This window comes from Belonocnema kinseyi, chromosome 9, assembly GCF_010883055.1.
Source record: "Belonocnema kinseyi isolate 2016_QV_RU_SX_M_011 chromosome 9, B_treatae_v1, whole genome shotgun sequence".
Lineage (NCBI taxonomy): Eukaryota > Metazoa > Arthropoda > Insecta > Hymenoptera > Cynipidae > Belonocnema > Belonocnema kinseyi.
The window spans coordinates 3,889,781-3,901,520 of NC_046665.1; the positions used below are offsets into that span (position 1 = coordinate 3,889,781).

General features: G+C 33.6%; 1 protein-coding gene across 3 annotated transcripts in view; it reads left to right on the forward strand.

The window, feature by feature from the left end:
* LOC117179574 (geranylgeranyl transferase type-2 subunit alpha) overlaps window positions 1–11,740 on the forward strand; it is a 156,922-nt gene that overhangs the window by 115,779 nt on the left and 29,403 nt on the right. For 2 of the 3 annotated variants that reach the window (XM_033371509.1, XM_033371512.1), the window contains exon 7: window positions 5,593–6,146. In XM_033371509.1, coding sequence (XP_033227400.1) covers window positions 5,593–6,146 — 554 coding nt within the window. Of the gene's footprint in view, window positions 1–5,552; window positions 6,147–11,740 lie in introns of all 3 variants that reach the window. The other variant, XM_033371511.1, reaches the window with a different exon arrangement.

The following is an 11,740-nucleotide window of genomic DNA, read 5'->3' on the forward strand; positions in this document are numbered from 1 at the left end:
ACAGTCTGTAAAGGAATCAATACGACGATCCAGCAAAAGCCTCGTGCACCCTAAGAACACGGAGCGACCCAAGGACAACCGTCTTCTGCATTTTTCCCGCAACTGTTTTAGCATATTGTTGACACGCAGGGATGCTTTTTAGGCCATTAACAAGTGAAAGCTTGGCACCTTCAAGAGCGCCGATGATAAGGACGATTAGTTTAACAGAATATTCTGGGTACAATCGTCGCGACTTCATTATAAGGAAGTCTTTCTTATAAAAACTTCCTTATACCTCTCTTTCTTTTTATTTTCCTTGGGTATGATGTTTTTGTCAGCTGGTGCCGAAAATTCGATAACGAAGATGGTTCGCTTCTCGAAGTCAAGAAGAGCTATGTCTGGCCTCGAGTGTGTAACAGAAACAATTGTCGAGAATATAAAGTTCCAGTATATGCGGCACTTCCCATTCTCGACAATTGACTCAATTTCCCTGGGATATCAAGGGATTTGAGCTCTTTCTTTGTCCATGGAAATACTCCAAATGAATAGAGTCGTACCGGGACGGTAAGCATGTTCGTTGCAGATACTTTGTTCTTCGCCGACAGTTCGGAAGACCAAATTTGTCGGATGAGACGTTTGTATCTGCTTCGGAGAGTATCCTTTATAGATGTCACATCCTGAATGCGGCTCTGTGGCACGCCCAGGTATGTATAAATCTCTCCAGCGCAAAGGTGTCGTATGGTGCTTCCATCAACGAGCTCAGGATTTTCAGGGATGCCATTAAGTTTTCCTCGCTTCAAATAAACCTTGGCGCATTTGTCTAACCCAAATTCCATTCCAATCTCCTTAGTATATCGTTCGACAATCCCCAGAGCTAGATGCAGTTGCTCTCTGTTTTTAGCATAGATCTTAAGACCGTCCATGTAAAATACATGAGTGACCTTGTACTTTCGATCTACAGGTTTGCCGCACAAGTATCCGCCGGAATGGCGAAGTGCTAGAGGTAGTGGCAATAATGTAAGGCAAAAGAGGAGTGGGCTCATGTGTCGCCCTGAAAGACACCTCTCTGAAAGGTGACCTTGTTAGTTGTCATACGATTTTTTCAGATGAGGTAGTAAATCTGGTTTTCCAAAGCGGCATCAATCTCTCTATGCACCCAACTATTTGCGGATGAACCTTTAAGATTTCCAAAAGACAGATGATAAGTCTATGGGAGGTCGTATCGAAAGCTTTCCGCTAATCAATCCAGGCCATCGATAGGTCACGCTGGTAGAATGCTGCATCTTTGCAGACACATCTATCGATGAGCAGGTTCTCCCGACATCCGGCTACGCCTTTCTTTGAGCCTCGTTGTTCATACATTTCTTGCCACACAGGTTCAATTGCTCGAACAATCCTATCATTTGGGATAGCTGTGAATATCTTATAAAGTGTGTTCAGACAAGTTATTAGCCTGTAATTCTTCGGGTCAGCTAAGTTGCCTATTTTCGGCAGAAGTATTTTGCGCCCTTCCACCAACCAATCTGGAATCGGCACTTCCGACTTAAAATATAAGGTGCAAATACGGGCCAAATGCTGATGGGTTGAAGAAAACTTCTTCCACCAGAAGGTTTTGATACAATCTGGTCCCGGTGCGGAATAGTTCTTCATCCCTCTCAATACTTTTTTCACCTCCTCGGTAGTGGGTCTTGCCAGATGTGATGTAGTCAATCACACACTGAATGCGGGACGCGTACTGTCTTGCCCAGCCTATGTTTATGGCAAGTTGATGCATTCGCCTTTTGGTCTTATGATCAACTGTTGGTTTTGTTTTACGGTTCGCATCAGCCAAAGCTCTCGCTGCATTATACACACAATAATTGATAGCCCAGAGGTCAGATTCTCCGGAAAAATGTCCACGAAGCTCGTCATCCATTTAAGCCAGATCTTTAGGCATGAGAGAAACCTTAGTGTTGATGTTTCACCGGGTCGTAAAGCATCGCTCTTCATCTATTGGGAGCATGCAGCCGTGTCATGTAACCCCGTTCAGGGGCCACACTCGCATCGTAGCACTCTAGCAAGTCGTGATTCCGACGCTCCGTCCAGCCAAAGGTCGCGAGATCCCGCCGATCCATCGCATTGAATCCATTTTCATTGCCTCCCCCAGCTCTAGATTGGTCGGCATTGTTATACGAACGATCGTCCGGGAGCCCTGTGCGTTCTGTTGTTTTGAACCGCACTTACAACAACTATGTTTGGTGTTGTCATTGTTGTTCCCACGAGAAGGTAGGGAAAGGGGTTCGTCCATCCTTGCAGAGCCCCGCATGCAAGGATAAGGCTGCTTACTCTGAGAGGTCGCCCGGTATCCCTGAGTCATCGTTCTAGACACCTCACCCAGGTGCCATTCAGCTTTCGGCACGGTTTTCACACCTCCGCTTGGGGGTTAATTCCTTCGAGTCCACCCCCTGGACAATTGTCCGCGACTGCCTATTTATTTTTGTAACCATATTTATTCAGAAATAAATCAAATATACTAGGTCGAGCTACTTTTGGGTAGTAAGTAGGCTCAGTTGGCGCAGATATGGTCAGATTTTTCTTTAGAAATAGCTGCAGTAATTTTTTACCATTTTTATTATTGGTAAAGCAATTCCATGCAGTGTGTCCGCAATTTATGTCCTCCTTAATTATTACTTTACTGTAAGAGTTAATTATTTTATTAAATTCATGTTCTGTTAGTTTTTTATTAGGTGGCAAATACGCAGAGACCAAAATAACCTAAAGAAAATCAGATTTTACTACGACAGAAATGGCTTCTAAGTGATAAAGACCCACAATATTCACCTGATAGTGATCAAGTTAGTTGTTGATGACAATTGCCACTCCACCTTCTATACTATTACTATCCTATCTGTACACAAAATAATCTTGAATATTTAACTTATATTGTGAGTCTATTCTTGTTGCAGATTGTTCAATTATATCTAGATTATATTGATATATTACACTCTTTAATCCACATTTTTATTTTTTATAGAATTTGCATTACATGTTATTATATTTAATTCGCTCGTCAGAATAATTTAATCAGTTAATTTAAGCAATCCTTCAATAAGGCACGTCACTATTGTAATTCCCTCAGTAGATTGCGTCATTTTATTAAATGTCTCCCTAATCACAGTTAGAACCGTGTTCATGTTTATTTTATTGACGAATTGCTTGACCTCTGCAAATATTTTCCCAAATGATACTTGAGTTGAATTAGAATCATTTACATTTTTGTTTTTAACTTTACCATTTGAGAGTAATGGTTTAGTGTACATTGCTTCACGAGGCTCTTTTGCTGTTGTTCTCAATTACGTCTTTTGTTGTTCTTCAGGATTTTGCAAAAGGGGCGTATAGTTGTAAACTGGGGCCACCTCACTCCTAGCATTTACTAGATTTCTACTTTACTGTACTTAAAATGTCTTGTTGATCTCACTTATGTACAAAAACAAAGTCTTATCGGTCTCACGCCCACATCTTTCATGTAATCGTTTATGCGTGATTTTATTTTAATGGCTTAAAAATGTGAGGTTCAAATAAAAACGAAAAAAAGCGTAAAAGCATCAAATTTCAACCTGTGCTAACCTCTATAGACTAATATATGAAACTGGTTGACATCAAATTTTAACAAGAAATCAGTTGCAATAGATTATCAATACAAAACTACAGGAATTTTCAGTATCTTAAATAGAATGAAAGATTTTGTGTACCAAGTGTAGAATATGAAAAATCGGAGATAAAATAAATTGTAAAACTTTTGTAACTATTTAAGATATCGAAAATATTTGCAGTAATGTATCGAGAATATAATGCTCCAGATTTCTCGTTGAAATGTAGTTTCAATTACCTGGCACTTAATTCAATTACACTATTACTTAGACTAATTTATTGTCAACCGTAGTACTATTCCAATAATATTCTAAAATAATTATACAAATAAGGTTAACTAAAATTCAAAATATGCTACGCTTACCGAGTTTTGATAAACCTAGATAAGGCCTTGTGCATAAGAGGTTATTGATCTTTTATCTTAAAATTTTTTGATTTCCAAAAATTTGTGAAAGGATTCCGCGCCAAATGTACATTAAATGGTTTTTAGTAAAAAATTGTAAAAGTTATTATTTTTGTATTTTCGAACCTACAGAAAATAAAAATCGAAAAAAGTAAGGAGAATGGACAGTTTGTCGACGAAAACTTTTGAATGTTTTAATTTTTACATATATTTTAATAGAAAAATCCTTATTTTAGTGAAATGTTTTTTTCTCTTAAAAACTCTTTGATATATTTGGCATAGAAATCATAACTTTTGAGTAATTAAAATCCCTACAGATTTCTTATCCAGCTGCTATGGGTTGCAATTACTTTTAAATAAGTAGAGGAAGCGAACATAGCAAGAATATGTCTTCGAATGCATTTTAAGGGATTTTTTAACACCCCTTAAACATTGAAACAAGAAATGACACACGCACCAACACACACACACACACACATATATATATATATATATATATATATATATATAGTGACGAGTTATTACAGAACTCGCACAAAACCATTAGAAAAATGAATGCTTAGGTTTCAAAACCTTGCTGGTATGAAAAATGTCCCAAAACATGCTATACAAACAAATAATCAATAATATTTCTAGTTCGTTGGTATGAACCTGTTGTTTCGGTAAGTCTGATCAACAAAATGTGAAACTTTTAGCCAAATCTATCGAATGGTTTTTGAGAAAAAAAAACATTTCACTAAAAGTAGTATTTTTCTATTAAAATGCATTTAAAGATTGAAAGTTTGACAAGTGTTTGTCGAAAAACTGTCCATTTTTCTGACTTTTTTCTTTTCAATTTTTGCTTTGCAGGTTTTATAATACAAACAACATTTTTTTCAAATTTTTTACAAAAGCCATTTACTGTACATTTCATGCTGGGTCCTTTATTCGTTAGAATCAAGTTTATAAATTTAAAAGATGTGTCAAAAATGTTGATAGCAAATAAGTTAAATTTTACAAATGAAGTCAATGATTAATTTAGTTTCAATTAAATTAATTGAGGGTACATATTTTATTTAAAAAGAACGTGATAACTTACCCTAAAACATCTGCGTTGCAAAAAATCCGCCAAGTACAGCCAAATGAATTTGTGAAATCAATGTTCGCTAAGTATGTTTTTTTTAATATTCGTAAGAAAATATTCTCTGTAGCTTTTTTATAAAGTACTTAATAGAAATTTGGAAATAAAATTTAAAAAGCCATATTATACATGATGAAACTTGGCGGGATTAAATGAATAAGCAAAATAAGTTTTTTTAAGTTGCTTGTTATGGGACAGTGATAGTATAATATATTATAAGTTGCTTGTTATGGGATAGTGATAGTATAAAATATTATACCATCACTGTCCCATAACAAGCAACTTATATAACTTATTTCGCTTATTCATTTAAATCTCCCAAGTTGTAATATGGGGGTTTTAAAAAAACTTTTTAAAAAAATGCAACCTGTCTGGAATATTATCCACAATGTAGTACCATGATTTATTTATTCTTTGTAGAACTCGATTTGGTAATGAATGCAACCTTTACTGATCCTAGTGACACTAGTGCATGGTTCTATCAGAGATGGTTACTTGAATCCTGCAAAACTTCAAGAAGCAAAATTTGGAGAGCATATCTTACTGAGATCGAAGCCACAATTGTCTTTCATGATCACATTTCAATTCCATCATCAAGTGTTTGCTTATTCATAAATGGAGAAGTTTTGGATTGCCAATGGATATCTTGCAATGACCAAAAGTTTTCAAAAGTATGGGAAACAAAGTTCAATATATCTTTGAATATATGTGAAGATAGTGATATATCCCTAAAATTCTATGACAATATTTATCCTTTTTATCGCTTTAATACTTCTTGGATTTGCGAAACCAAAGTATCTGAGATGGAGAAGTGCAACGAAGTACAATTGAGGGAACAGTTGGTAAACTATAAACAGTTGTTCGAAATGGAGCGGCAGAATAAATGGGCATTATTAATCGGAATCTTTCTCATGAGAAACATCGATTTTGCCGTATTCTATCCAAATATTTTGAATGACCTAGAATTGTTGTGGAAAATCGACAAACTGCGGTACAATTATTACAAAGACTTGCGTAAGTATATATTTCACATTTATTTTTATTTCCAAAACTTTAAAATGTAATAGAAAAAAATGAAAAATTTGAAGTATAAAACAGAGAAAAATTGGATAATGGATTATTCATAGATTGGATAGGGTGTTCGATTGTGGTGACAATATATTTTTTTTTCTCGAGTGAGCAGGGTTTTTTTCCATAGCCACGAACGTCGTCAAAAACTTCTTACGAAGATGTTATGTCACGATAAAGTTCAGCTCGGGCTCCATTTCAGCCTCCAACTTCCTGATAGTGTAGACAGTTTTTTACAATGCCTCAAGTACCCTATTGAAATGTACATGTTTTGGATATTCAGTACATCTTTTGTTCACATTGCCTGTAGCTTAAATCACAATATTATGAAAAGATGCATGTTTTGCATTCCTTCATATTGTTTTTACTTCATGACTTAGTTCTCTATGCGTCTGTACCTTGGCTGCATAGGCTGCCTTCAAGTTTCGTTTAAGTAGAGAAACAAAGTAAGTGATGAAAACTTTACTTTGTGTCAATTTTGAAATTCAAGATTTTTTTACCAGGAATAAATTTTAAAGTTTGTTTATTATGGAAAATATTCTCATTATATATTAGATAAAATATTAATTTAAATTACATTACAATTTTTCATATTTCCAGGGCAATAATGTTTCCACTCTTTTCTCTGTTTGTATTATTTTGGAGCTTACTGAGACCCCTAAGAAATATTTTAAAGTAAAATAAAAATAAAACATTAATTTTTTACCAAAACGAACAAAACTGGGAGGTAGCGTTCCAGAAAATCGAATATTTTAATTTTTACTAGGTACCTTAGTACGCGAGCGGTTAGGATTTCTAGGTTTAGGGCCTGCTGTTTATATATAATACCCTCTACATCATTTTTTGTTCTTTAATTAGAATACTCATGCGAACCTTTCCACATTCGGCTATAGCAGTATTTATCGCCAGTCACAGACGTGTTTTGTGGTACCATCATGTGATTTGATGAGAATAGTATGCTTAATTTGACATATTTCACCGTCTGAATTCAGCATTTTACGCTTTCGAGGACAGCCGTTGGGACTTACTTGTCAAATTGCATTCATTCCTGCAGTATATTGGGGTTTTAGCATAACTGTTGGTGTATGAATCGGCATCATTATTATGGTCAGATCTTGCACGTCCATAGAATTGCAATCAAATAATATCATGGTACCGAGGAAAAGGCTTGCTTATAATCAATGTATGTTGTTACTTGGTTCCCTTATATCCGGGATTTGCAACAATATCCTTATTGTCTTCTTATGATCCTGATTTCTACCTCACACAGCAGTTCATGAACAAAGATTGAGCCTTTTTAAACTGCTACCTATTTAAAGAAAGTTATTCTTTAGATTGAATTGTTTACTTTGGTCATATGGTCCAATAAAAAGCAATGGATTCAGATGTCAAGGAATCAATAATTTATTTGTCAATTTTACCAACGTACGTTTCGACCTTTCATTGCAAGTCTTCTTCAAAGCAAATATAACCTAAACCAAATATAATTAAAAGCTGTAGGCCGGTACAAGAGTTTAGAAATTATAGATAATATGGTTTTACAAATTTTTTTAATTGTAGTAATAATCGTAATATCAAAAAAGAGGCTTCAATATTGTGATTATAACTACATTTTTTAAAACTAAAACAAAGTGTTGTGTTTATGGAAGTACATACATAGACTAACGAATACATTAGAGATCAAGCCAATTTTACATGAGCAGTTAAGAAAGGCGAATACTTTTTAAATTAATGGTGATCTTATTAAACTTATTTATGAAAATTGACTCAATGATTCTTCATATATTTTATATTATTGTTTAAGAAATTTTATTGTTAATTAAAAATTGAGTAAGAGAGTATTATATACAATAAAAGAATTGGATAAATTGAAAACTGCGCATTTCATAGAGAATTTTTGTTTATTGTTTCTTACTTTTAGATATCTTATAACATTTTTAAATATATTAAGAAAATAAAAGTATAGAGCCTTTTTTGAAATAAGTAAAATTAAATTCTAAAATTCTTCAAAGAAACATTGAGTTTCACAACGTTTAGTTTGAAGATGGTTGAGGCTCACCATACGACTTCCAACGACACTGCCTTGAAATTCTTACTCGAGATTTTGTCACCGAGATCCAAGTGCTTCGATAGCGAAGTCGGTAGAGCGCGCGGTTAGGACACTAGTTTAGGTAAGGTTCGAATCCTCGTGGAGTGCGATTTTTCAAAGAGATTAAGCGTGCGATTATTTGTAAGTAACAGTGTGCGAGAATTACGTGTTTTAATAATTAAAAAATGAAGATTATATAACAAGAATTTCGAAAATAATTTTTTTTTCATTGAGAAAGTGTTCAGTTGAGGCGCATTCTATTGATTCTATCCTTCATATTCTTATATTAGGAAAATATATTCTTGAAGTGTATCAGAAATGATTCCTTGGAAGTGAACTATGTTCTGCATTTGAATACATCTCTATATGAAGTAACACAATAAAGTTTTAGAAAAATAAAATGCGATATTCTATCTAAGAATACATTTTCTCAGATGGAGAAAATGTACGCTTGTTCCAAGCATACGGTAGCAAGTGTTTATTTGAAACAAACTCATATTCTATCGTCCCCATTCGTACCTGCGATTGACTTGAATCAAGTAACATTTACTTGATTCAAGAACAATTTTTTTGTCAGTGTATATTTTAGGTTTGCCAGTCTGCGGGTAGCTACGGGTGTTTTTTTTTGGCGGGTTGGCGAGTCGGCTCTGTTAAATGTTGCGAAGACCAGCCTCGTGTAAAACCGAAAATGCACGAGCCGAAATCTGGGCTCTTCCTACTTATTGAATGAAGATCTAGCTGCTCCTCGAATTTATTTCGGTTTCAAAGTCGCGAATTACATAATATACATTCTATTATAATTGCCATGCATGTTGTGACAAACCTGTATTTTGATTGCGTTATTCACAATCAATCTAAAGGAAATCTATTAAATGTATAGTTATTTGTGAAATAAATGTTTATATTGTATTTCTTTAAAGAACATCTAAGACGTTCAGAAGATGACTTTGTTTATTAATTGAAGTGGGTAGTTATTTTGTTCTAAGGTTATTTTAAGTGAATCTAAGTTTTCTTTTCTGAATTTGATATCACTTAATTTTACAAATCTGTCAACAAGGGCTTTAATTAAACCAATTCCATGAGAAAATACATTATGAGAATTGTAATATAGATAACTTCCTGACCAAGAAAGCTTTTTAAAATCAATTTGTAATTAAGTTATCCACAGAAGTTTTAATAATTAATAAATCAAGATAAGCAATAGAATTATTTTCTTCTTTTTCAATAGTAAACTTAATTGAATCCTCTATGTTGTTGAAAGTATTTTTGAATCCTTCTATTTTATCGGTTGGAACAATAGCAAAGATATCGTCGACATATCGTTTATACAGAGCAGAAGTAAAACTTAAATGATCAAGAGCCTTTTTTTTCAACATCTTCCATTAGTAAGTTGAAACAATAGAAGATAATGGAGAGCCCATCGGGCAAATTGAAACTTGTTTGTAAAATTTATTATAAAAAGAAGAAACTGTATTGTTTAAAACGGTTCTAGTAGCAATTAAAAATTCATTTTTTGTGATTTTTGGTAAGTTGTGATTTAAATTTAATTTTTATTTAATACAATCTAATGCAACGTCCAGTGGAATACTGTCATACATTGATACTACATCAAGGAAAACTATCAAATGTGAATCATGAACTTTAATATTTTTGAGTTTTTCATTCAAGTCCTAACTATTCTTTATAAACGCCTGTGTTTTTCCAGAAACTGATTTTAAACAATTTGAAATGTACTTAGCTAAATTATAAGTAGGAGAACGAACTGTGGACACAATTAAACGCTATTTCAAATCTTGTTTATGAACTTTTGGGAGAGCATATTCTTTAGAAACAATACTATCCCGTCAACCACAGGGCTTTTTTTTGCACCACTTAACCGCAGGGGGGGGGGGCAAATCGACCCAACGCTTAAAAAAAATCGAAAACGTGTTCCTAAAAATCTTAAAAAATGCATGGTTCTTGTTTAAATTTTCTACTTGATGATACAATTTCGCTATATGTGTTTTTTAAAAATTATTGATGATATATTTAACAATAAACAAATAAACTCATAGAGAAAAATAGTTTTTTCAAAAATTCATAACTCAGAGACAAATTAATCAAAGTGAACGGTTCAAAACGGAAATTAAAGGGGAAGAGTGTGCTTTTCAATGAAAAAACGTTGAAAGAAATTTTCACGGAATTAAAAGCCGTAATTTTTAACATGAACCCATGCATTATTTTAGGTGTCAATGTAGGAGGTTGCGATAGAAATATACACGTTTTTCTATGCAAAAAAATTTATTAAGTAACAAAAAATCCTTTTTTTAACTAAATATGTACACAGAGGACAATGATTTTTTTTTATTCAAATAATATAAAGTGAAACTGTAAGGTAAATGCAGATGTTATCGTGCGTGCTCCTATTATCGTGCTAATTTGATTGGCATGTAATAAATAATGTATTTTTATACTTTGACTTATAAGGAGTAATAAGTACATTCAGCTTACCCTCGCTAGTACAGAAGAAAAAAGAGAAAAATAGTACAAATACACCAAGTATGGTCTGACGAAATGTATACGTAAACCACAGAGTGGGGGGGAGGGGAAATCGACCCGAAGTGCACTTTGACTGAAACCCTATAGCTGACTAAAGGATACAAGCGAGTTGAAACTGTGCGTGAGACTTCTATCATTGTGTACAATTATTCAGGTGTGGATAAGAACCTGTCTCCTTGCTTGTTTCGAAAATGGCGCCGATTTGAAATTTCGGCATGGGTCAAATCGACCCCCCTCCCTGTGGTTAACGGGCTATTATGTGTTTTTAATCAATATGGGATGTTATTATTTATAAGTCTTTTCTTTTGTCATCTGATAGCAATATACATATTTTCCACAGTCGTTGTATAATCAGTGCGATTTGCAACGACAGTTATATTGCCTTTATCAGCTTTTAAGAAAACTAGGTCTTTGTGTTCCTTTAAAAAATTGTCGATAGGTTTAAATTTATTTTAAAAATTATAGTTTGAAATGAATTGAGTTGAAGTTTTTCTAATATTTAATTTTAGTTCATCATTTGTTATATTTTTAATGCAATTTTCAGTATTAGCAATTATGCTGTTTATCGGAGTTTTGTTGACATTATAAGGAATACTATGTTTATTACCCAATGCTAAAGTTTCAGCAATTTCATTTGGGATTTGTGTATTAGATACATTTTTGTAATCTAAAATTTGTATAGGTCTTTTGCGTTTCCAAATTTTTCTTTTTTCATACTTTAACTTATTTAGATTAATATCTTGTGAATTGAAAAAAGTCAAGTTTGGTATTGAACATGTGCTAGAATCAAGACCACTTTTCTGCATTTAATTAAGAATTAATTAAGAATAATGCTCCTAGAGATAAACCAACGTTCCATTGGTATGTATCCAATTCCCATTAGGTTTCTTGAAGTTTGGCCATTTCTCCTCAG